General features: G+C 42.1%; 1 protein-coding gene across 1 annotated transcript; it reads right to left on the bottom strand.

The window, feature by feature from the left end:
- Window positions 1–1,527: 1,527 nt before the first annotated feature.
- On the bottom strand, window positions 1,528–2,475 carry LOC149172519 (uncharacterized). Its single transcript, XM_089426350.1, has one exon. It carries the CDS (start codon window positions 2,473–2,475, stop codon window positions 1,528–1,530), a length of 948 nt encoding a protein of 315 aa, XP_089282476.1.
- Between the last annotated feature and the right edge of the window lie 24,634 nt (window positions 2,476–27,109).

A 27,109-nucleotide genomic window follows, 5' to 3' on the forward strand; every position in this document is an offset into this window, starting at 1 on the left:
ATCACCAATCTGCTCAATAAACTTAATGCCCCTGCTGTTTAAGTAATTTATCAGCTCAATAGGTAGCTGATAGGAATTTCCACTGCCAGACCATGGATCAATTCCAATGCGGACTGACGCTCCATTTCCAATTTTCCATAGTAGTCCATCCTTAATAATGGGAAGTGAGTTGAGTATGGCCCTCTAAATCACCGAAATGCCTTTTCTATTCCATGTTGGACTTCTGATCCAGTCTATGATGGTAGACGGCCAGATATATTTGCGTAGGATAACCTCAGCCCAAAGACTTTTTTGCTTTAGTAGTAACCAGCTCTGTTTTGCAGCCAAGGCTTGAGCAAAAGCGGGAAGTAGTTTAAGTCCCCAACCTCCCCACTTCTTTGGGGTTGCAATTTTGCTCCATTTAACCCAGGAAAAAGGTGTGCCCTCCTTTCTTCCATTCCAGAGAAATTTACAGCAGATTTGTTGAATTATGTGAAGGATCCCTCTTGGAATCCAGGCCAGTGACATCCAGTAAACCGGGGTGGTTTCAAGGACTGATTTAATTAGAATTAGTCTACCAGCCCTAAAGAGGAACCTATGACACCAGCAATTTATTCTCTTTTCCACTTTTGTGATGAGCCAGGTCCAATTAGCAATTTTGTATCCATCTAGCTTTAGCCTGAACCCCAGATATTTCAGCCCCTCCATCAACTTTGTAGCTTGAAATGGAAATTTTTGTATGGCTAGTTGTGGTTCCTGCTAAGTACATTCCGATAGGGAGATGGTGGATTTATCTATGTTAATTTCCATTCCCGTAGCTCTGCAGAAGAGATTTAGTATCTCATTCAATGTTGTGGTGTTCAGGACACTACCATTCAAAAAAATCAATATGTCATCTACCAATAGTAGATGTGTTAGATAGTAATGGTCCATTATTTTTAGTCCTCTGAGTCTCCCTCTTCTTTTTTTTGAATCAATAAGCCTACTCAAACCTTCCATAACTAATAAGAATAGTAATGGTGATAAAGGGCATCCCTGCCTTATCCCTCTATCTATATTAAAGGATGGAGTTGCAAATCCATTGATGAGAATGGCAAACGAAACAGTGGAGATGCATCCCATGATCCAGTTGATGAGAGCTGGGGGGAAACCCAAGTGAGTAATAATCATCTTGATGTATAGCCAACTCACTTTGTCGAAAGCCTTTGACAGATCAATTTTGAGTGTGAGTCCCTTGACGTTTTTGTGCTTAATGGAGTGCAGGGCTTCTTGGGCTGAGCCAATAGCATCTTGAATGTGTCTATGGTGGAGGAATGCAAATTGTTCCTGAGAGATGTGGTTGGATAAAACGGGTTTGATATGGTTGGCTATGATTTTACAAATGATTGTATACAGATAGTTGCAAAGGGATATGGGATGGAAGTCGTTAAAAGAGGCAGGTGAATCAGTCGTAGGGATCAAAGCCAAATAGGTGAAGTTGATGGGCGAGTGGATGTGTCCAGTGATTCTACTTTCTTAAATGACTGTCAGCAGGTCTTGTCCCAGCAGCTACAGAAATGACAAGTAGAACTCAACCGGCCAACCATCCGGGAAAGGACTCTTTTCCTTCTTGAACCATTTAAGTGTTCCTTCTAGTTCCTCCATGGTGACAGGTTGTATTATATCCTCCACCGCATCCGGCTCCACAAACCTAGGGAAATGGCCTGCGAGGTTGATGATGTCTGGGAGAGTGATGGCTGCCGGCGCAGTGAATTGATTTTTGAAATGTGTATTCCCCAGCCTGGCTAATTGTGGGTGAGTGTAGACCCATCCGTCTTGCCCACAGGGCAGCTGCCAAATAGTATTGGTGGCCTTTTTTCCATTGGCAAAATTGTGGAAAAACTTTGTATTTCCATCTCCTGCTTGTAGCCATATAGCCCTACTTTTCAACTGCCATTGTTCTTCCTTTTCAAGTAGAATCCTTGCCTTTTGGTTTTCCAGATAAGTCAGTTGAAGTTTAGTGTCCTCTGTTAAGTATCCAAGTGCTTGTTCATCAATGAGCTGGGCTATCTGTAATTCAATGTCCTTTAGATTTTGTTTGTCTCTCAACTTCTTCCATCTTGTCCATTCCTCTGTCATAGCCCTGACATTTTTAAGTCGAACATAGAAATCCGCCGCCTTTCTCTGCTCCCTGAGAGGGGGTTGTGTTCTCCAGAACTCAGATACCAGATTGATGAAATCTGGGTCTTTTAGATATCCAGTAAAGAATTTGAAAGGGGCATGAGGCTTTTTAGAGGGACTAGAGATTTGTAGATATATGGGAAGGTGATCAGAAGATCCTCTAGTACCAACCCATTGTCTGTATAAGGGGAGGGTACGGAGGAGATCTTCATGAATCAAGAAATGATCCAATATCTGACCCAGGGCAGCTTCTCCCGTTCTCCTGTTATGCCAAGTGGGTAATTTCTTGTTCATAGGAACATCTACAAGTTTGAAGGTATCCAGTAGAGTGCTCATCTGGTCCGAAATGGGGTCGATCTGTGAATGATGTCCTCAGGATTCCTCGATTCCCAATGAAAGATTTAAGTCACCCCCCATAATGGTGGTGTTTGAGACAATATTGTGTTCCAACAAATTGTGCCAAAATTCCAATATGTTGTGATTTGGGGCATAAATGTTAATCACTTTTAACTGGTGCCCAAGCTCACTCGCAAAAATATCCATACCGATGAATCCCATACCGCCCCAGGAGGATATAGGCTTGACAGTTTTAAGGTTAATACCGATAGCAAGACTGTCGGATCTGCCAATTGCATCCATACCCTAAAAAACCCAGCCCGGGAGGATAGAGAGGAGGGTTTCGGTAATGATGTCGGAAGTGCCAAGGGTTTCCTGTAGGAAGAGGATGTCACATTTGGAACCCAGTAAAAGATGCTTAAGAGCCAATCTCTTTTTGGGGTTGGCTAATCCCCTGCAGTTGTAGGAGAGCCAAATCATTGGAAGACAGAGGTGGAGGGCTCAATTGCTCTAAGTTCCCTTTCAATGGTGTATTGACGGCCCCTCGCTACATCTGCCACCGCCGTCTTGATGGCTGATTTGATCCTGGATGGGTGCCCTCTGGTGGGTTTATTTTTCTTGGTTCTACAAGGGGAAAGACCCAAACCTAAATGGAGGGTTTTAGATCGAGCTCTGGATCTGAGGTTGTAGGGATGTGGTCCCGTCCCAGAAGGGAAGGATGAGTGGAATAATCCTTGTGGGAAGTAGGTGTAGTAGAGAATGTGGGGGGAGGAGGGGAGATGAGGCATGGGATGGAAGGGATAGAGCATATTGCAGTGGACGGAAGATGCAAAGATGTATGTTGTGTAGAATACATAACATCTGAAAAAAGTACAGAGGTTATGGGAATAGATCCATTACCCAGAAGAGTAGGCGCTTCCGCAGTAGATTTAGAGCGAGTCCGTGGAGGTGAGGTCTGAGCCCTTCGCTGATTTTTTGCCTTTTGAGTAGTGCCCGCCGCAGCCACAGGTGGTGCCTGTCCTTATTGTTGTGCTTCCTTGTTCAGCTCCTCTGATATCTGGTGCTTGGTCCCCCGAGAGTTTTTTGATGTCACCGAGGAAAGAAGTGGGCAATCCTTGTATAGATGCCCCACTTTATGGCATCTCCTACAACGAAATGGGACTCCTTCATAGTCCAGAAGTTGTTTGTGCGAGAAGTGTCTCCTATGGAGAGTGATTTTTTCCTCAAGCCCTTCTCTGGTGTCAAGATGTACCAGAATCCTCGCCATAGTCATAATGCCTATCTTTTCATAGGACTGGTCATGCTCAAGGTAAGTTCTCAGTGCATCTCCAATATGCTTGAAAACCAAAAGAGTCCAAAACTGCATAGGCAAACCAGGAAGTCTGACCCATATAGGCCCAGCTCCCAGTTGTTCCCGCTCCAGATCGAAGAGAGGATCCCATCTCTTCAATAGTACAGGGGCAAGCTCGATATGCTAGTAGCGCGATAAAATCCAATCCGTGTATTCCTTCCTATGAAAGCGGAGGGCAAACCATCCTCTGGCCAAAACCCTAATTACAGGAAGTTCTTTCAACAGTGAACCCCATATCTCCATGGTCCATTGATGCAGCCTCTCCACTGAATAGTTCCTACCTCGTACACGACCAACAAGAACTTTCCTCGCCATGTCCATAGCGTCGTCCATAGGAACGTCTTCTCCAAAAGTCAAATTAATGTCAGTGTCCACCGCTCTAAGACACCGGCCCTTTTTGGGCTTGTCCATGCGCTGGCCTGTGGGATGTTCTCTGAGTAAACTTCTGCACGCTTCCGAGGAGCTTTGCTGGGCCAATAAAGCAAGTCGAGGGTTTGGAATGGGAGCACTGAAGCAGCCAGATCGAATCGGGGAATGAGGGTTGTAGCTACATGAACCTGGGTGAATGTAGGACTGTGCAGGATGTGGGAGATTGGAAGGGCCAGTCGGAGCCAAGGAGATGGACGGAGGGTTCATAGGCAAGGAGTGTTGAGGGGGAAGTGGCGATGGGGAGTCAAAAGTGGGTGAAGCCTAAAGGCTAGAGCCTAGGAGATTCAGGGTGGCCGGAGAGAGGGGGGGGCATTCCAAACCGGGTATGTCATCTACATTGACAGCAGGAGGTTTCCATTTACCGGTGGATGGCGGGTGTTGCAGCATCCGAATAGCAGCTGTCGACCGGGGTGATTTATACTACCAAGGGCCCATGACTGGGCCAGCTTGATGAGCCCAAATATCTTGTTCTGGCATTGGGTCCTCCTCGTAATCCACAAGGTCTTCTTCGACCATTGAAACCGACAGTAAATCTGACCGTCGTATGTCCAGGGGAGGGTAAGCTTGCTGAGAGTAATGGAGTTTCGAAAAACATGGGCGTTAAACCATAAAGCAAACGAAAACATCCACCGAAAGACCTGTTGATTTCAAGGTCAAAAAACAATATAGAAAGCCAAAACCGCGGTCAGACCCACGTGGTAAACCACCCTGTATATGCCGTCTCCCATGTCGCTGGTAAAAACTCGACAGTTCAGTTACCCAGATGATCTAGGGTTCCGCCATGGTTAGGGTTCCCGGAGCTTTTTTCGAACTTCTAAGCAATGCTTCTCCCAGGAGGTTCTCTCTCATCATAGAGGTCATCTATTTGCAAGAGAGAAGCCATTACAAAACATATAGTCAAGATTTGAAATGGTCCTTACGCGAACAAAAACAGTTCCATCAGTGTAGCCATATGGATTGATTGCATGATTTGTACGTTGCCCATAAACACCACAAGTAAATGCAACTCTCATACGTCGACGAAGAGATTTAGTAAACAAAGACCAAGGATAAATTTAATTCTCAGTGATTTCAGACTTGTTCTCCCACCAAGTATTCATAGAGTTTCAAGGTCGCTTGCGCCACAACTTACAACTACGCTTATGACGATGCCTCCACCCTTGTCACCTGCAGCCATGCCAATTATACCATCACCTTCTATCCATCATAAGTTACCTATTAGACTATATCAGTTACTTTGGTTTTCTTCATCAACTTCTTCTTCGAGGTATAATTGGCCTTATTAGTTAGTTAGTATAGTGTTGAAACGGCTACAACCACCCTCCAAAATTTTCCTTTCGCTTTGTTTTGGAGTCTCCCTACCAAAAACCTAGCAACTTGTCTTGCACTACCCAGGTACTTGTGTTTTCAGTTGAGTTTATATTTGGCTTTACATCTTGTGTTTGCTAACTTGTCTTGTTTTCTGACAACAAGTTGACCTCCCATGACTTGGTTTGCATCCGGTTCTTACGCTATCTTGGCAAACTGCACAATTCTAGAGGGAAACTAGCCTTGCTCTCAGGAATTGTGCAGAGAAACCTGGCAATCAGCCCTGCTCTCCAAAAATGCACAAAGCAATCTGACAGACAGCCTTGCTCAGAGACATTGCACAGAACATCAAAACATTGGACTTTAGCTAAGGAGTTTTCCAGACCTAGCTGACAACCTATCTTCAGCTGGGAAATTGCATAGTGAATGAGAGGCAGTCAAAGCCAATTAGCATAGGAGTTGCTTGGTTCCCTCCAACATTATGCAATTTCCCCATGCATGTATGGTATCCTTTCCCAAAAAAGCCAAAAGCAAAAAACATCCCTAAAAATAGGGATCTATTTTTAGCACTTGCAGTTACACTCAAGTTGATTTTAGAAACTTTGCGCCACTTGTCACCTTTTCCTAAATTTTTGGCATGTGCGTCATAAACCCTAAATCTACCAAATCTATTTAAACCAGTGCAGCAGATCTGAGGTTTTTATTATTATGCAGTAGTAAATCTGAGTACAATTCCTTTGATACTCAACTAGCAATTTGATATAGAGAGAAACTGGACAAAAAGAATGGTGTAATGCTCTCACCCTGTCACTGGGAAAATCTTAGTGTGATCACACTAAACTGGAGCCTCTGCGTACCCTTTACGTAGAACTGTGTTATCCCCATGCAGTTCTTGCGTCACCCCTGCTGCGTACAAAGCTGCTCCTTCTTTGGACCCTCTGCTGGCTGGAAAATCTGAATCTCTGCCTCCCGGACTCACACCCAAGCTCCCGGGTTCTGAAACTCAATTTCCCCAGCAGGAATTTGATCTCCCTCTAAGGTCGGTGCTACCATTGTGCCAGCTTTTCATGGGTCAGCGTCTGCCTCTCTTTGGACATCGTTCTGCCCTCTCTGCCTCATACTTTCCAACCTAGGAAATTTTTTGTCTTTCGGATACTATCTCTGCCCCTCACTGCAAAAGTTAACTATCGAAATTCTCTAGGCAGCTGCTCTGCTTCAAAAAATCAAACTTTTGAACTCACTCTGTGTGTTTTTCCAAATGACCCTCAATCCCCCTTAAATAATCTCCTCATTGAAATTCAACGGCCTAAATTAGAAGCTAATTAATGGCTAAGATCATTTGTGCTCGATCCTCATCTTCTTCTAGAAGTTACACCCACAGTTTATATTAATATCCATTAATTATTTTATTTTCATAAGTTTAAACTTAGGGTCCCATTAAAAACAATTAATTATTTTAATAAAATTGTTTATGGGTGGAATTTCCCAAAACGCTTTCTGGGTTCTTTGGAATACATGTGCCTAAGCCTCCCTGCAAAATTTGATACTTAGACCACATCCAATGCTATCAAAAATCAACACTCCCTCTTAGCGAGGAATGTGCTCTAGTGACCTGCTGAAGCATCACTCTATTCCATAACATCTAACTCTGCGTTGCTGATGTATGACATGTTTTCCACCAACTACTACATAAATGTTGCATTTTTATTGTTATTGACCCTGCCACTGTCAACACTTCATCTGTATTGCAACTCCCTCTGAATTTTTGCATTCGTGTTGTCGCTGGCACTTCCACTGCCAACTGCCTCTGCACTGCAAACTGTTGTTGCTACTGCATCAACAATGCAAAAACATCCCAAATTAATGAACTAACCATGTTCAGTATGATACCATGTGAATGTTGAAGCCTAATTGATGCTAGTCTCTGCGCTGACCTTTTGAATCTACTATGTTGCTACGAAGCTCTACTCTATGCCATCTACACTACTTCCAACTCTTCTCTACATTGTTCAGTCTCTGGCGCTCCTAGCCACTGCAATTGTCTTTTTGACATTCCTCGGCACCATTCGACACTATTCCATCATGCTACTTCTACTCTGGGCTCGCGTTGAAAGTAATTGATCTGAGAGGTGGGCTCCTCAAGGATCCTGCCCATTTGTAGCTTTTTCGAACTACAGCTCCAAATCAACCCACCTCCCTCCTGGAGATATCTCGACAATCATGGCGAACTCCTCCTCCTCGATATTCATGAGTGCAAACTTCGAATCGTGCTTCTCATCTTTGTCCTTCTTCTTGAGAGGACATTGTGTTGCGTAGTGACCCATCTCACCACACCTAAATCACTTTATCTTCGAGACGTCCTTTTTCCGCCACCACTGCTTCTATTGCCCCTTCGATGCAAGGGATGCATTCTCCTCCTCCTTCTTGGGCTTCGACCCACTATTGGTTCTTTTTTCAAGCTTACACTTAACTATATCTCTCCTCAGATCCTCTTGCTTAAGAGTTGCCCACATCTCATCCAAATTCGGCAAAGTCGATATGCCCACGATACTCTAGACAAAGACTTGCCACTCATCTAAGACAAAATTGAGGGCTAGTGTAACCAACTCGGAATCTTGAGGTGTAAACCCCACAACAAATAACTCATCTCGAGTCTCTTGAAGCATCGTGAGGAATGGATCCACATGCTCCCCCTTCTGCATCTGAGTAGATCTCAGTTTCTTCTCTAAGTACATCTTCTGCTACTCAGAAGATCCCTGATACAACGCATCCCACATCTCCTTAGCAGTCCCTCTACTAGCGATGTAAAAAAATACATTATCCTTCACTCTATCGACGATCATTCACTTTGCCTTTGCCATTTCTGCCTAGTACTTTTTCAGTGGATCTACATCTGCAAGCACAACCACCACGCTATCGACATATGTCTTGAGAGCATGCTAACTAGAAGGAATGACATTCTTTCCTTCCAGATGATGTAGTTGGATGCTTCGTACAATCTATCCTGATCCCTCAAGCCACTGGTTGCCATATCTGCCACAAAAATATGTCGAACTTCTCCTCTCTGCTTCTTACTGTTGTTGCTCATCCAATAAGAGAACGAACTTCTCGATGGGAAGTCTACTAAGGAAAAGTTCCCTCACTATGCTTATCTTCTCTTTTGTTGTCTTTTTGCCCAGCAAAACGGCTTGTAGAAAAATTGTGTCCCACCATCTCTTCCTCATGTTGAGGCTTCAGCGTTGCTCCCTTTGCGACAACAAAATTTCGATCTAGAAGCACTTCTCTCTGTCGACTCACTTAGAGAGAGACTGCCTCGAAATTCAGCCCTCTGGCTAGGATCGCGCAAATCCCTCTAGGGATTCAGACTGCTGCCTTATGTAGTTTTTTTCAACCTCCTTTTCAACTCAGCGTTGGGTTCTCTCGCACTGTTCTTCTTGCTTCACCTGCACTCGTTCTGATACCATGTGAAAAGTCTACAAACTGGTTATTCCTACTCCATCATTGATGATATTTCTCCTACTTGTTATATTTACATGAACAAGTTATTTGTAGTTTCCTACAGCAAATATCGAAATACATACACTGCAGCCTACACCAATTAAATTATATGTCGAAACAAGAACAAAACAATAGAGAAATATACACACAAATGACATAGTTATTTTTGGACAAATGTCTTCGAAAAAACCCAATGTCGAAAAACTGATGCAATAGATATGAAGGTTTTATTATTATGTAGTAGTAAATATGAGTACAATTCCTTGGCTGCTCAACTAGCAATCCAATACAGAGAGAAACTAGACAAAACGAATGGTGAAATGCTGTCACCCTGTCACCGGGAGAATCTTAGTTTTATCACACTGAATTGGAGCCTTTGCATACCCTCTATGTAGCCTTTGCGTAGAACTGCATAAGCCCCATGCAATTCCTATGTCACCCCTACTAGGTATCACACTGCTCCTTCTTCGGATCCTCTGCTGGCTGGAAAATATGAATCTCTACCTCTCGGTCTCACACCCTGGCTCCTGGCTTCTGAAACTTGATTTCCTCAGCAAAAATTTGATCTCCCTCTAATACCTGTGTTGCCACTGCGTTAGCTCTGCGTGGGCTAGTGTTTTTCTCTCTATGGACGTCGTTCTTCCCTCTCTCCCTCGTACTCTCAATCCCAGGAAAAATTCCTTCTTCTGAATACTATCTCTGCCCCTCACTACAAAATTTCACTATGAAAATTCTCCCGGCAGCTACTCTGCTTCAGAAAATTGAACTTCTGAACTCACTTTGTGTGTTTTTCCAAATGACCCTCAAGCCTCCTTAAAGAATATCCTCGTTGACATTCAACGACCTAGATTAGAAGCCAATCAATGGATAATATCATTTATTCTTGATCCTCATCTTCTTCTAGAATTTACACCCACAATTTATATTAATACCCATTAATTATTTTATTTTCCTAAGTTTAAACATAGGGTCGCATTAAAAATAATTAATTATTTTAATAAAACTGTTTATGGGTGGAATTTCCTAAAACGCTTTCTGAGTCCTTTGGAATACATGTACCTAAGCCTCCCCACAAAATTTGAGACTTACAGCACATCTGATGCTACCAGAAATAAACACTCCCTCTTAGCGAGGAATGTGCTCTAGCAATGCGACCTACTAAAGCATCACTCTGTTTTGTAACATCTCCCTCTGCGCTGTTGATGTCTGACATGTTGTCCACCAACTACTGTGCAAATGATGCATCTATACTAATGCTGACACTGTCAACACTACATCTGTACTACAGCTCCCTCTAAAATTCTGCATCCATGTTGCTGCTAGCACTACCACTGTCGACTGCCTCTGCACTGCAAACTGTTGTCGTTACTGGAACAGCAATAGAAAAACATCCCAAATTACTGAACTAACTATGTTCAGTATGATACCATGTGAATGTTGGAGACTGACTGTTGTTAGTCTCTACGCTGACCCTCTGAATCTACTGCAGTGTTGTTGACCTCTACTCTGTGCCATCTGCACTGTTGCTAACTCTTCTCTGCATTGTTCAGTCTCTGGCGCTCCTAGCCACTACAACTGTCTCTCTAAAACTCCTTGGCACCATCTGACACTAGTCCATCCTGCTACTTCTATTATGGGCTCCCGTAGCAAGGAATTGATCTGAGAAGTGGGCTCCTCAAGGATCCTGCCCATATGTAGCTCTTTCGAACTACAACTCCAAATCAACCCACCTCCCTCCTAGAGCTATCTCGGTTGTCATGGCGAACTCATCCTCCTCGATCTTCACGGGTGCAGCCTTCAAATCATGCTTTTCATCTTTTTCCTTCTTCCTTAGAAGACATTGTGTTGCGTAGTGACCCATCTCACCACACGTGAAGCACTTTACCTTCGAGACTTCCTTCTTCTGCATCTGTTGCTCCTATTTCCCCTTCGATGCAAGGGCTGTATTCTCCCCCTCCTCCTCGGGCTTCAACCCACTATTGTTGCTTCCATTAAGATTACACTTGACTAGATCTCTCCTCAACTCCTCTTGCTTAAGAGTTGCCCACATCTCATCCCAATTCGGAAAAGTCAACCTACCCAGGATACTCTAGACAAAGAATTGCCACTCATCTAAGACAAAATTGAGGGCCAATCTAACCAACTCGAAAGCTTGAGGTGTAGACCCCAAAGCTAATAACTCATCTCGAATCTCTTGAAGCTTCCTGAGGAATGGATCCACACACTCCCCCTTCTGCATCTGATCAGATCTTAGTTTTTGCACTAAGTATATCTTTCGTTGTTCAGAAGATCCCTGATACACTCTAGACAACGCATCCCGCATCTCCTTAGCAATCCTTCTATTAGCGATGTGATAGACTACATGATCCTTCACTCCATCGAGGATCATTCTCTTTGATGTCGCCATTTCTTCCTTGTACTTTTTTAGCGGATCTGCATCTACAGGCACAACGACCACACTATTGGCATATGTCTTGAGTGCATGCTCATCTAGAATGAATGACATTCTTGCCTTCCAGATGATGTAGTTGGATTCTCCATTCAATCTATCACAATCCCTCACGCCACTGGTTACCATCTTTGCACGAAGATTTGTCGAACTACTCCTCTCTACTTCTTATTGTTGTTGCTCAGCGAATAAGAGAACAAACTTCTCAGTGGGAAGTCTACTGAGGAAAAGTTTCCTCACTGTGCTTATCTTCTCTTCTGACATCTTTCTACCCAGCAAAATGGCTTCGAAAAAAATGCATCCAACCAGCTCTTCCTCGTGCTAAAGCTTCAACGTTGTTCCCTCTGCCAGGACAAGATTTTGATTTGGAAGCCCTTCTCTCTGTCGACTCACATGGAGAGAGATTGCTTAGAAATTCAACCCTTCAGCTAAGACTGCGCAAATTCCTCTACAGATTCCAACTGTTGTCTCATGTAGCTTTTTCGACCTCCTTTTTTGCTTAGTGTTGGGTTGTCTGACACTGTTCTTATTGCTTCACCTACACTCACTCTGATACCATGTGAAAATTCCACAAGCTGGGAATTCCTACTGCAGCAGTGATGATATTTCTCTTACTTGTTAGATTTACATGAACAAGTTATTTGTAGTTTCCTACGGAAAACATTGAAATACATAGACTGCATCATACACCAATTAAATTATATGCTGAAACAATAATAGAACAATAGAGAAAGATACACACAAATGATAGTTATTTTTGGACAAACGTCCCTTGAAAAACCCAATGTGGGAAAACCGGTGCAGAAGATTTGAGGGTTTTATTATTATGGAGGAGTAAAACTGAGTACAATTAATTGGATGCTCAGCTAGAAATCTGATACAGAGAGAAACTGGAAAAAACAAATTGTGAAATGCTCTCACCTTGTCACTGGGAGAATCTCAATTTGATCATGCTGAACTGGAGCCTCTTTGCATAACTCCGTAAGTCCCACGTAATTCCTGCATCACCCCTGCTAGGTATCATGTTTCTCCTTCTCTAGACCCTTTGCTGGCTAGAATATATGAATCTCTACCTCCCGGTCTCACACCCCAGCTCCCGGCTTCTGAACTCGATATCCTCAACAGGAATTCAATCTCCCTCTAAGGCTTGCACTGCCACTGCGTCAGTTCTACGTGGTCCAGTGTTTGTCTCTCTCTAGAGGTCATTCTACCCTCTCTGCCTCATACTCTTTGGCCTAGGAAAACTTCCTTCTTCCGAATACTATCTCTGCCTCTCACTGTAAAATCTCACTATCGAAATTCTCCCGAAAGTTGCTCTGCTTAAGAAAATAGAACTTTTGAACTCACTCTATGTGTTTTTCCAAATGACCCTCAAGCCTCCTTAAATAATCTTATCGTTAACATTCAACGACCCAAATTAGAAGCTAATCAATGGTTAAGATCATTTTGCCTGATGCTCGTCTTCTTCTAGAAGTTACACCCACATTTTATATTAATACCCATTAATTATTTTATTTTCCTAAGTTTAAACATAGGACCTCATTAAAAATAAATAATTATTTCAATAAAAATGTTTCTGGGTGGAATTTACCAAAACGATCCCTGGGTTATTATGAATACATGTTCCTAATATTCCTTGCAAACTTTGAGACTTAGAGCACATCCGATGCTACCAAAAATCAACAATTTGTACCTTGAAAGATGTAGATGTCGAGACAAAAGACTTGAAGAAGTTTCGGTTAGGCACCAAGAGCTTCAATCTATATGATCCCAACTGCATATGCAAGAACCATTGTGCGAAGGTGTACTACCCATGGATCCATAGGGCATGTCATTGGCTAGATGAAGATCCTTGGAGGTATTGTTATAACTCTTCTAGGCTCAATGAACCAGTCAATATAGAGGTAGAATGGAAAGCAACACTCGAGGAAGCAGCACCACAAGAAACAACAACAACAACAACAATAGTGAGCAACAAACTAGCACAAGACAAAGGCAAGAGGAAGATTTTTGAGAACATAGAGGCTGAACAAAGCTACAAGTTCAAAGAAGATCCACTTGTTGAAAGAGTAGATTTGGAGATAGATGCAAAGAGGTGACAAGACGAAAGGAGAGTAGCATAGAGAAAGAGGGAGAAGCAAATAATGGAAGAAGTAGAGAGGAAGTTGGAGGATACTGAGAAGAAGATGAAAGCAGAACAAGAGCTCAGGAGGAGAGAAAGGGAAGAAAGGAAAAAACATGAACTGGAAGAAGGAAAAGCTGCAATGACAGAGAAAACTGCACATATATGGGTTGAGACAGCAGAGCAGCTAGTAGATGAAGAAGAGGGTGAGCAGGTGCAGGTTCAGGAACTTTCTCAACAGGTTGAACAATTGGTTGAGGTAACAGGCATGGAGATGGAATAGGACCTAGAGGACTAAGACATTGATCTCATGTCAAGGGCATTTAATATCGCACCACGGTCTCCGCCACCTCCAGAATCACAACCAGTGCTGAGAAAGCAAGGAGAAGTTGTTCTCCTTGATGATGATCCAGAGATGAATGTGTACAATATGGCATTTGACGAGACACAACAAAGGATTGTACAGGCACGAAGAAAGCAACTCCCGGATGATCATACATCACCTACGCACACAAAAGAAAGGGTGATTGTACCAGATGTTAGAAGACATCCAATTGCCATGGTCGAAGATTCTAAGGCTTATGCAGAATCCATGATTCAACGGTCAAGTTCTTGACAACAGAGAATGATCGAATGGAAAAGGACTTGCAAGAGGTCAGGCAGAGAATAGAGCAGTCCGCAGGATCCACCATGATAGAGATGAAGAAAGAAATAGTGGCAGAGATATCAACTTTGGAGGCCACCATGAAGACAATGTATGGTAGATTTGTCACCGTGCACAAAGCGGTTGTCCATCTATATGGATTTTAGCAGCAGTGTGTGCAAACAACCCAAACTCTCAAAGACATTCACACTGCTATTGTGCACATGCAAGAATGGACAATGAGGTACAAGGGAGCCCCGCTTTACTTGCACAAGAAGATGAGGCGAGAGGCCAAGTTGGACAAATCACATATTCAGATGTTGATCTGGAACTATGAGAAACTCCCTCCGCTCATTAATAGAATTGAGGCTTCCTATTCATGGTTGTTCAGGAGTCTGGATGTCATAGTGTGAATGCAAAAGATCCCCTCAATCGGAACCCTTGCCCAAGCCATGAGGAAGAACAAAGTCATGCTAGATTTCGACAAGTACATAGAGCAGTTGATGCGTGAAGCCACCAGTGATGACTTACAACTCAGCATAAAGAACATGCAAAGGTACATCAGTGGTCCAGCCACACTTGGGACAATGTTGTGCATGGTTCAAGATGAGCTAGATAGAGGTTTCAGAACCATATACCTGGAAGCCATGGAGGCAAGAGTCTGCTTCGACAAAGATGTTATCAAATAGTATGGGGACACAATAGCGCAACACCAAGCTTGGTATCAATTCATCACCGAAGACCATCACGAGGAGGTTACCGAGTTGGTCTTTCCCCAAGACCCCAAGTGATGTTGTTTGTCTTGTTAGGCTAACTCAAGCCTATTTTTGTCCCACATGGGCATATGTGGAAATTGTATTATTGTAAATATGTTGTAAGTGAAATTCCAAGTGTCATTAGTGGAATCTGAATAGTCACTATTGTAATGTGAAGAGTCATGAGGGTTGTCTAAGAGTCAAAGGGGAATGTCAAGGGTCACCCCACCCTTTGCTATATATAGAACCTTATAACTCATAATATAGGATTTTGGGAGCCATATTTTTGGCTAGGAATTTCTTAGAGAAGGCTCGAAGAGTATTCTGACGAGCCTTGGCTTCTCCACAATGTAGAGTGAGTACATCTCTTTGGAGGAGCAGGCGGTGTTGACTGTAATGTTCCACTATTGGGGCTATTGGCTATCAATGGTGTATGTATGGATGGACTTTCACTTAATAATATATAACAAAGCCAACATGTTTTCATGCATATGTTTTTACTATAGTTGGAATATTTTTGTTGCTTTAGAAATGTATGTTATTTAACTTACGAATTTGTGTATGAACTAGTTTATATGCAATTGTATGAGTCTTGTTGCAATCGTGTTGTTGGTTTAACCCACCATTTTAGATTGTGGACTATTTTTCTTTCCATCTTGTGATGTCATTTAGCTCATGTGTTCCTTTCAAGTGCATGCTATTACAATCTTCTAAGGGACACACTTCATTTTACCCTCCGTGTGATAGAACAACCATGCATCTCACTTGACTCGTTGCAAGGTCACACACTTGCTTCCAACAAAGGTATCACACTTACCTTTGCATGCTAACGCATTCAAGGCATTGCTTTACTACCCACTGTTGGGACTCCTACTCCAAACGATTTGAGGTGTAGTTGGGACTTCTTACCGGGGAGATCCTATGACATGTTGGCAGGTCCAACATCGTCAACATTTATGGTGCTAGAAGGAGGGCCAGATGACAAGATAAGTCCTCAAAGTTTGTTTTGAATCTCTACACATTCTTCATGACTTGTCACGTAACACATATGATGGTGAAGGTGGAGCAACATTGCTTAGACACGGAGTTACCTTCATGGGCTTCTGTGAAAGGAATGAAATCCATGAGGATCACATTTCCTTGTTGTTCGCATTCACGTATCGAGGCCACGCACTACAATGGTCTGTCACATTGCTTGCATCATCCATTCACTCTTATGATCATATGATCAGATATTTGGCTCATGCTTTCTATCATTGCGATTGTAAAGAACTCGATAAAAAAATTCTAGAATTACAGAAAGCACCTGATGAATTGCTTTTGCAATTTTGGAAACGCTTCCAAAATCTTTCTTTTCAAATCTGTTGGGTAGCGGAGGCCCTAGGTAACGGTTGTGGGGCTCAAAGCCCAAAATCTTGGGTAAAGGGATGGTAAAGGCTCCGTGAAGTGCACGAAGCGTGAATTGTAATAAGTCAAGTCAAAGGGTTGTCCGCCCGAAATTAATATAAAATAATAGGAAGTGAGTCGGCTTGTCCATGGTCCGTGGACCATGGGAATGTATAAATAGAGTGAGGCTCTAAGGGTAGAAAGTAGTTTTTGGAGAAGATATGATGTGTTATGGGTTTGTGGAAGTAAAAGTTGCTCTAAGACTGTACGCTCGGGTCGCGGGCGTTAGTGGTTAGATAGAGGCTCCGCAGTTGTGTGCGCGGAGGCCTGGTAGAGTCCGCAGCTGTGTGCGTGGATCCCTGTAGCTGTGTGCGCAGGACAGGAAGTGGATTGCACTGAATCAAAGATATTAATAAAGATAAGTTGGTTCTGAGATATTGTGTTGATTCTGAAATATTGTGGATCTGTTTTAAAAATTTATGACTATCTTTAAGAATTATGATTGCGTGCACTAGGTTTTATTATCAAATGTTTGCTTAAAGACAGTAAGAAGAAGATCATATCTGTAATAAATTCATATAAATAATAAGATTTGGGGAAGTAACTAGCGCGGATCTACGCGAGGGATAGGTAACTGTGTAGGGTAGCGCAGGTGCGCAGACCGGTTCGCGATCCTTCCAGGTCGCATCAAGACATCCCTAGGGTGCAGAAACCTAGTTCCAGCACCCTCCCATACTACCTTGGGTGAGACTTCAGTCCATGCTCCTCGGATTGTTGCCGAAAGGGCCGGTAGTGCGGGATTTATTTAGCTAAAACATTTCTAAACCTGTGTCAGGCCCAAACAAGCCAACAAAATCCCAAAAAATGAAATTGATTGGAAATTTCTCAATGAAAGATTTAAGTATCTTCTTCACATATCTGCAAATCCACATGTGTTAGAATCCTTCGAACCCCTCCCAGCATACCTCGGTGTTAGAGATTCCAAACCCAAGACAGAAAAGGTTGTTGTCACAAGTGACCCTTTGTCTACTTCTCATCAAACAGCTCTAGCTCCGCAGTGCGATGTGGGAGAAGTTGTGAACCCATCTTTCGAACTCTCACATCCTGCCACCCCACCTGCTATGAAAATCTGCGTAGATTTGGCTTGCAAGGCTGTTGGTTGTCACGTGAACTTGTTCTCTCAACCTCCGTCCTCTCGTTTTCTTAATCCTCCGGATTGCATTGTGATGTGTTCTCCCGTTCCAAACTCCACATTTTTTGTTCACGAGGATCAAGTTGTCGACAGAGTTGGTGTTGAGAAACCAACCTACAATGTCATTAATGATGAGTATGTGTGGGAATTTGAAGAAGAACATGTGGTGAAGGATGACCTCCTTGCATTTGTACCTCATCTGCTTTTTCCTGACATCTTTTGTGATTCTGCAATTTTTTATTTATCTTGTGAAAATCCATCCCCAGATGTTTGTACTTCCGATCATTCACATAACACATCGGATGTCAGTACATCATTTGATTGTGGAGAGGACACATCTTTCTTTCTAAATCCACCCAATCTATCATCTTTTCTTTCTGAAAACTCAGAGGGTGAACATTCTTGTTTCTCATCAACCCCTTTGTATGATTTGTCAGATCATGAGGATACCGATGAACATATCAAATTTTTTTATCGTGGTTGTCGTGATCTCTTTACTCCTTCATTTGATCATGGTGCTTATTCATTTGATGTTGATCTTTCGAAGTCACCGGCCTTTGATGATATACCTGATGATGAAATGGAAAGCCCTCAAGTTGTCAAGGCACTTCAACCTGAGCTTATGGTTATGTCAGTTCCTCGTTGTATTGAGGGTAGTTCCCCCTCTGAACAGAAATTTGTTGAAACACGCCAGGCTCCTCATCACTCTCATGTTTGCATTGAAGATCAATCTAGTTTACAGATTTCACATCCTCCACCACAATCACATGATCCCATTGCTCATGCATTGGAGGAATCATACACAATGAGCACTCTTTCTAAGCTAATTTTTTCTTCCTTTTTCATGTTTGCTCGTTTGTCATGGTCAAAAGAGTGTGCATGCTCATTGTCTGCGCACAGTGTGTTGCAACACCATGGTATGTCCACAGAATGTTTGTCTTGCGCTTTTACTCTTTTCTTTTATGTGGACGCATTCAAACTTTGAGCGTGTTGGTCTTTACTGTATTATATTTTTTGTGTGTTGGTTTACCTGAATATATTTCTGGTCGAATATGCCTTCACCAACATGGGTCAACCAATGCGTCGGTGGTTGCATTGGAAATATCACTTTATGTGAGTAGGCCCATGCACTGTTTAGCATAGGATTAGGAGTAGTCTTTGCTTCTTGTTGGCTTTACTTTCTTGTTTTCTTTGCTTGTATGTTTGTTTTCCTTTCATGTTTTCCTTTCATGTTTTCCTTTAATTTACTTCTATCCTTTTCTTGTTTGTTTTGTTTGCTTGTTATGAACCCATAGGTTTAGCTTCACATGAAACCATGTTTGGCTCTTGAGACAAGCAGGGTGAAGTACAAGAGGACTTGTACAACTATCAACAATTGGTTATTTGTTGTTCTCTCTCTTTATGAAGAGCTTTTTGTCTCCAGTCAATGATACCCTGATGGAAAATACGTTATGTTCAAAGTGAGTCTTAGTGAGAACACAACACTTGCACTACAACTAGTACTGCCTACTCCAATCGCTTTTTCTATGTTCATTTAACTCTTGTCAGCTTAGTCAAGTAGAGTAAGGTGAGGGGGAAAAACCTTAATAAGTATGTCAGAGGTATATATAACATACTTATCTAAAGGAAAACCTCTTATGCTCTTAATAAGTCGGGACCCCTCTTCTGCCTCATGAAATAAATAAGTGCCTTTACATAGTTCTCTTAAAAAAAAATGAAAAATGAAAAATAAAATAAACATGAAATAAGAGAAGGGATTCCTATGCAGAGAGGTGATGCAAGTAACTCCATCAGGGTACTGACTAGGCTCGCTGGCAGCGGAGCGATGCTTGTGTTCCTACATGACTTCGTCGGGGTATTGTCTAGGCCCGCTGGTAGTGGAGCAATGCCAAGGATGAAACTAAAACTCTGACAGTTATATTACTTGTGCATCAATATAACCCTCTTCCCTAATCGAAACAACTCAGTTAACTTGGCTTGGTATGTGTGCTAACAGATCAAGAGAATGGTAGGGACTATATATTTAACTCAAGCTAGTGAGAAATCCATGACGATCAAAGAATCTAACAATACTTCCGGAGGAGTTAGACTTTCTTTGCACGAAACAACATCCATACAAAGAATTGGAGTTCTATCAGTGTGTCACCAATGTTGTAGTGGCTACAACCACCCTCCAAAAATTTTCCTTCTCTTTGTTTTGGAGTCTCCCTACGAAAAATCCTAGCAGCTTGTCTTGCACTGCCCACATATTTCTGTTTCCATTTGGGTGTATCTTTGGCTTGACAGGTTGTGTTTGCTAACTTGTCTTGTTTTTAGACCACAAGCTGACCTCTCATGACTTGGTTTGCATCTGGTTCTTGGGTTGTCTTGGCAAACTACACAATCCTAGAGGGAAACCAACTTTGCTCTCAGAAATTGCGCAGAGCAGTCTAGTAGTCAGCCCTGCAATGCACAGAGCATTCTGGAAGTCAGCCCTGCTCTCCAGAAATGCGTAGAGTAGTCCGACAGAAAAACTTGCTTAGAGAAATTGTGCAAAACATCCAGACACTGGGCTTCGGCTCAAGAATTGCGTAGACCCAGCTGGTAGCCTGCCTTCAGCTGGGAAATTGCACAGAGCATGCGAGACAACCAGAGCCACTCATCCCAAGAATTGCGCAGAAGCATTCCATCAACTGTTTCCTTATGCATGTGCCTGCAAGTTGCCCAGTTCCCTCCAAAACTGCGCAATTTCCCCATGCATGCATGACAGCCTTTCCCAAAAAAACAAAAGAAAAAAGCATCACTGAAAATAGGGATCTATTTTTAGCACTCGGAGTTACACTCAAGTTGATTTTAGAGACTTTCCGCCACTTGTCAGTTTTTCCTAGATTTTTGGCATGTGCATCATAAACCCAAAATCTACCAGATATATTTAAACGATGTCCCAAAGTTTATTCTACACATTCGATCTTGGAGCTCTAGCATTCCCAACGCATCTATGAACCTTCGGCATAGTTGGCACAACTTTTCCGGATAAGTTTCACTTTTCAATTATTTTGCTTCTTTTTCTGACACTTTTGTTTCCTTGGATTATGTGAGTGTTGTTTTGCATGTTTTACTGAACGACCATTGGTGTTTTAGTTTGTTTTAACTTGTAGAAGTGTCATTTCAAGTTTTTCATTGTCTTTCTTAAGTGTCGCATGCAAAATACTATTTTTTCACTAACAGTCATCGTTGTGGCGATTCTCCCCACCAACTTCGTTGTTCGTCTGTTTGATTGATTCCTGAATTTGTTTTGATTGCATGCATGATCATCCACCCCTATCTGCACCATCCTTCGCTCACATTTAGATCTACTCATTTTCAAGTTGCACTTGGGAAAATCTAGGTTGCCTTGGCTCAGATCTAGCTTTGGCCGACATGCATTGCGTATTCTTGGATCTCATGGCTCTACCTTGGCTCCATGAATTTTGCAAAGGTTGCATGTCACTGGAATCTAGTTGTGCTCTGCGCAGTTATGGGATACAGTGCCCAGACTTGCCCACTGGGATTGCGCAATGCGCAGTCCCAATACGCAGTCAAGTCGGACTGAACTCCGAATTATGTAGTTCCACTCCATAGTAAACCCAATTGTACTGCACTCTACGTAGTTCCAGTCAACATCAGGTCTCACTGGCAGCTGAGATTGCACAATGTGCAATTCCAGCTGACAGCTTCCCAACCCTGAGAGTCACCACTACGCAATATTTCCCAACAGTCACCCGATTTGTTGCATGATCGATCCTTGAAGTGCTTTATGTTTTAAACTGACATTTTATTGTTGTGAGTGTTCACTTTGTCTCCAGGTACATCAGTTGTTGAGCAGTCTCTTAGCAATACAGGCATCATGGTTTTCAAGAGAGTTGGATCAAAGGACACTATAGATAGTAGCAATGGAGACGTGGTTGAACATATGCTAATGAACTTTCCCATCTATGCAGACACATAGTTGTTCGTATAGAAAGACATGAAGATCACATGGCAAGAAATAAAGGGCATATTTGCAGGCAGTTTCAAGGAAGATCTAGAAGATCGACAAGTCTATGTCAACATTCACAAGTTAGGCTTGTACAGGGTTGCATGTAGTTACCCCTCCTTCCCGTGCACAGACATAATTCACCGGATTGTCTCCCATATCGATCCTGAGAAAATGACATTGAGCAATATTAGTGGGACACAGCTTGCCACCTTCAGGATAGAAAACTATCATCAGATGTATCACTTTCCGCAGCCGGTGTACTACATAGATGCATTGTTCTTCACTCCCAACAACAATGTAAACACTAGATATATCATGAAGTATTAGGTAAAAGAGCCATCAAATTTCAGGACGACACCCAACCAGGTCTACAAGATGAAGTCACTCAGGAAGGCTTACCAACTCTTGGTCATATTCACATGTTGCTTGTATGGTCAAGAGAGCACGAAGACCTTCCCGCAGAGTTGGGTTGTTATGTTAGATCAGTTGGAAAATGAAGGAAGGCCCTTCAATTAGTCAAAAATGGTCGCTCTTCAGGTAAAAGTGCATGTGTCAAATACCTGGAATCCACTTAAGGATGGACAAGCAAGATTCTATATGTCCGTGTACATGCTTGATGCAATTTGTGCCCAACAGCAGTTCCCTGGCATGGGTTGGACATGGACACGGTCATAGGGAGTTGTGAATGTCTACGACAAGTTTCTCTCTCAGTGCAGCTACCGAGGAGTCATGGCGAGGTTGTATGACCACTTCATCGCCTCGATGTACAGGATGATATTTGAATAGGATCCACCTTGCATGTCACAGGAGGAAGCAATGCAGGAATTGCTTAACATTAGAGATTGGTATGCCTCACCTGGTGGCACATTCATCATGATGTTCGGCATGGAGAATCCTCCACATGAGCTACCGAGGTTTGCCACGGACAAACTGGTCATGCAAGAGGTTCCATACCACATCTTCATAGGTTTATCAGTAGGACTGCACAGGAGGAAGAAAGAACCATGGCCCACTCTTCCTTTGCGGATTGGGTTGTACAAAATCCGTACCTTGAAAGATGTAGATGTCAAGACCGAAGACTTGAAGAAGTTTGGGTTCGGCACCAAGAGCTTCAATATGCATAATCCCCACTGCATATGCAAGAACCATTGTGCAGGTGTACTACCCATGGATCCACGGGGCATGTCATTGGACGAAGGAAGATCCTTAGAAGAATTTCTATAACTCCTCTAGGCTCAATGAACTGGTCAGCATAGCGGTAGAATGGAAAGCAGCACTCTAGCCAAAAGCACCATAGGAAGCAACAATAACAACAGCAGTGAGAGGAAAACTAGCGCAAGACAAAGGCAAGAGGAATATTTCTGAGAGTGCAGAGGCTGAGCAAAGCTATAAGTTCAAAGAAGATCCACTTGTTGAAAGAGTAGCTTTGGAGATAGATGCAAAGAGGTGATAACGCGAAAGGAGAGTAGCGCAGAGAAAGAGGGAGAAACAAATATTATAAAAGAGGAAGTTGGAGGAGACAGAGAAGAATATGAAAGCAGAACAAGAGCTCAGGAGGAGAGAAAGGGAACAAAGGCAGAAACGTGAATTGGAAGAAGGAAAAGGTGCACTGACAGAGAAAACTGCGCAGATATAGGTTGAGACAGCAAAGCAACTAGCAGATGAAGAAGAGGATGAGTAGGTGTAGGTTCATGAACTTTCTCAACAGGTTGAGCAGTTGGTTGAGGTAAACATACATGGAGACGGAATAGGAGCTAGAGAACCAAGACGTCGATCTGATGCCAAGGGCATTTGAGATCGCACCACAGTCTCCACCACCTCCAAAAACCACAATCAATCCCGAAAAAGCAAGGATAAGTTGTTCTTCTTGATGATGATATGAAGACATATGTGTAAAATATGGCATTTGACGACACACAACAGAGGATTGTACATGCACGAAGAAATAAACTCATGTATGATCATACATCACTTGCACACACAAAAGAAAGGGTCATTGTACCAGATGTTAGAAGACATCCAGTTTCCATGGCCAAGGCTTCTAAGGCTTATGTAGAAGCCACAAGTTCAACGGTCAAGTTCTTGATAGTAGAGAATGATCGAATGGCAAAGGACTTGCAAGAGACTAGGAAGAGAATAGAGTAGTCCGCAGGATCCACCATGATAGAGATGAAGAAATAAATAGTGGCAGAGATATCAACTTTAGAGACCATCATGTGGACAATGTATAGCAGATTTTTCATTGTAAACAAAGCAATTTTCCATCTATATCGCCTTTAGCAATAGTGTGCATAGACAACCCAAACTCTCAAAGACATTCACATTGTTATTGCGCACATGCAAGAATGGACAATGAGGTATAAGGGAGCCCTGTTTTACTTGCACAATAGGATGAAGCCACAGGCCGAGCTAGGAAAAGCACAGATTCAGATGTTGATCCAGAACTATGAGCAACTCCCTCCACTCATCACTAGCATTGAGGCTTCCTGTGCATAGTTGTTCAGGAGTCTGGATGTCATAGTGCGAACGCACAATATCCTTTCCATCAGAACCCTCACCCACGCCATGAGGAAGAACCAAGCCATGCTGGATGTCAACAAGTACATAGAGAAGTTGATGCATGAAGCCACCAGTGATGACTTGCAGCTCAGCGTAGAGAACATGCAAAGGTACATCAATGGTCCAACCACACTCAAGACAATGTTGTGCATGATTCAAGATGAGCTGGACAGAGGTTTCGGAACCATATACCTTAAATCCATGGAGGCAAGAGCCCGCTTCAACAAAGATGTCATCAAACAGTATTGGGACACAATAGTGCAGTCCCAAGCTTGGTATCAGTTCTTCACTGAAGACAACCATGAGGAGGTTACTGAGTTGGTCTTTCCCCAAGACCCCGAGTGATGTTGTTTTCCTTGTGACGCTGACTCAAGCCTATTTTTGTCCCACATGGGTATATGTGGAAATTGTATTATTGTAAATATGTTGTAACTAAAATTCCAAGTGTCATTAATGGAATGTGAATAGTCATTATTGTAATGTGAAGAGTCATGAGGGTAGTCCAGGAGTCAAAGGGGAATGTTAAGCGTCACCCCACCCTTTGCTATATATAGAACCTCATAACTCAGAGTACCAGTTTTTGGGAGCCAATCTTTTGTCTAGACATTGCTTAGAGAAGGCTTGGAGAGTATTGTGACGAGACTTGGCTTCACCACAGTATAGAGCGAGTACATCTCTTTGGAGGATCAGGTAGTGTTGATTGTAATGTTCCACTATTGGGGCTAATGTATGTGAATTGTGCATGTATAAATGGAACTTTTACTTAATAATATATAAAAGAGCCATCACGTTTTCATGCATATGTTGTTATTATAGTTTGACTATTCTGGTTGCTTGAGAAATGTATGTTATTTAACTTACGCATTTGTGTATGAACTATTTTATATGCAATTTTATGAATCTTGTTGCAATCATGTTGTTGCTTTAACCCGTCACTTTGGATTATGGACTATTCTGCTTTCCATCTTGTGATGTCATTCAGCTTGTGTGTTCCTTTCAAGTTGCGTACTATTACAGGCTTCTAAGGGACACACTTCATTTTCCCCTTTGTGTGATAGAACCCCCATGCATCTCACTTGACTCACTGCAAGGTCACACACTTGCTTCCGAAAAATATATCACACTTACTTCTACACGCTAATGCAGTCAAGGCATTGCTTTACTACCCACTACTGGGACTCCTACTCCAAATGGTCTGAGGTGTAGTTGGGACTTCTTACCGGGGAGATCCCCTGACATGTTGGCGGGTCCAAAACCGTCAACATATAGCAAAATTTGTCTCTCGGTTGTGGATGAATAGAGGCTTCTAATTATCCACATGTTTGGCTTTTCCATGCCTGGCTACTCTCGTTGTATTGTATATCACTTGTATTACCCTGATCTCTACATAAAAGTTTAGAGTGGAACCGTTTAAAAAGCCTTCATTAATGAACAATCTATTAATTAAGATTCATCTTTCCAGGTTAGAAGGGAAATCCCTCAGGTTATAAATGTGATGGTCATACCAACATCAACAAGATAATTTTGCGCTCATGAGATGAATTCAAAATCTAATGCATCTCATCCAAGCACTTCTCAGAAGAAAAAAAATGGAAATATGGATGGAGATTTCCACATTCCCCACTCCTCCTATGTGTTCGACATTCCTTTGCACCTTTCAGTGTAATTGCTAGTATATACACTATTTTATTGTGTGCCAAGATTTGACCGATTCAAAGAAAGTCCTTATTTCTTCTTTTATTTTTCCCTTTTAAGAGGCCCAATGTTTGGTGGCCAAAAGAAAAGACCCGCAAGATCATACCACAAGAAAATAAGAATCTGAACACCATGTCATTCCAATGTTGTTGCAATTAATAAATCTTATAACAACAGATTTCAGAGATAATCACATCAAAATTCATTTGTCGACGTGTTTCAAACCAGCAAGTGTGGTTCATCGTCAGGACAAGATGAACAACCAGATCATGGCAACATATTAAATTAACGGACTCCTCATTCAAACGGCTAGAAAGAAGCAACTAATTTGAACCACAAGAAACGGCTACAATGAGCTGGAATACAAATAAATTTGACAACTTAAGATATTAGTATTTATTGCGTCTATTATTTTAAAAACAAGTGTTAAAGCAAGGATGCAGTACTTCCAGGGCCTACATGAGTGATACAAAGGTTAATATAACAACTTGGATGGCTATCTTTAGATGTGTAATGCATAATAAAAATTGCAAACATAAGCAAGTTAACGTCAACAAATAAATTCTGCAACAACTCAAGAAATATTATCAAATGATTCTATAAATGAAAATGGCTCAGATGTTCAAATGTCTTCTTGCAGGAACGATATGCCATGCAATAGTGGAGTTCTAAAGACTCAGTCTTGCATTCGTAAACAAACATTTCTACAAGCTCGTTTAGCACTTGAACATATGAATTAACTTAATTATCAAGGTGGAGTTGTCATGCAAAGAGATTTATAACATGATGTAAGTGTGATGTAATGTTGATGAGAATGCACTTGTAGAGGCATATGCATTTAGTTAAAGCATGAATGTGACTTCCATTATGATAAAATAAGGTTTCAAAGGTGCATGAGAAAATTAATGTTTTACAAATTCTAATGCATATAGAATGAAGTTGTGTTCATAAAGGCAAGGTTCCTTTGCCCTACTACAGTCGCATGAGACTTAGAATGCATCATTAAAGCAACAAAACTCCTAGGCCCTAATGCATTAATGAGATCAATACCTTATATGAAACATGCGGAAAAATTGCAAATGCATCGTGTAAATAGGTACATTGATAGGGTTTGATGGAAACTAGGTTACTAAGAGAGACTAGTTTGAAATATGAACAAAACCATTGAGGTCTTAGACAAGTAGACAAAGGCCCAAAAATATGGTGATAGGTGAATTTTAGGGTATTGTTGTAGTAGCTGCAATAGATAG

Source organism: Pinus tabuliformis, chromosome 4_2 (genome assembly GCF_031772625.1).
Source record: "Pinus tabuliformis cultivar Carrire ecotype Pingquan chromosome 4_2, CPIR1, whole genome shotgun sequence".
In the NCBI taxonomy this organism is placed as follows: Eukaryota; Viridiplantae; Streptophyta; class Pinopsida; order Pinales; family Pinaceae; genus Pinus; species Pinus tabuliformis.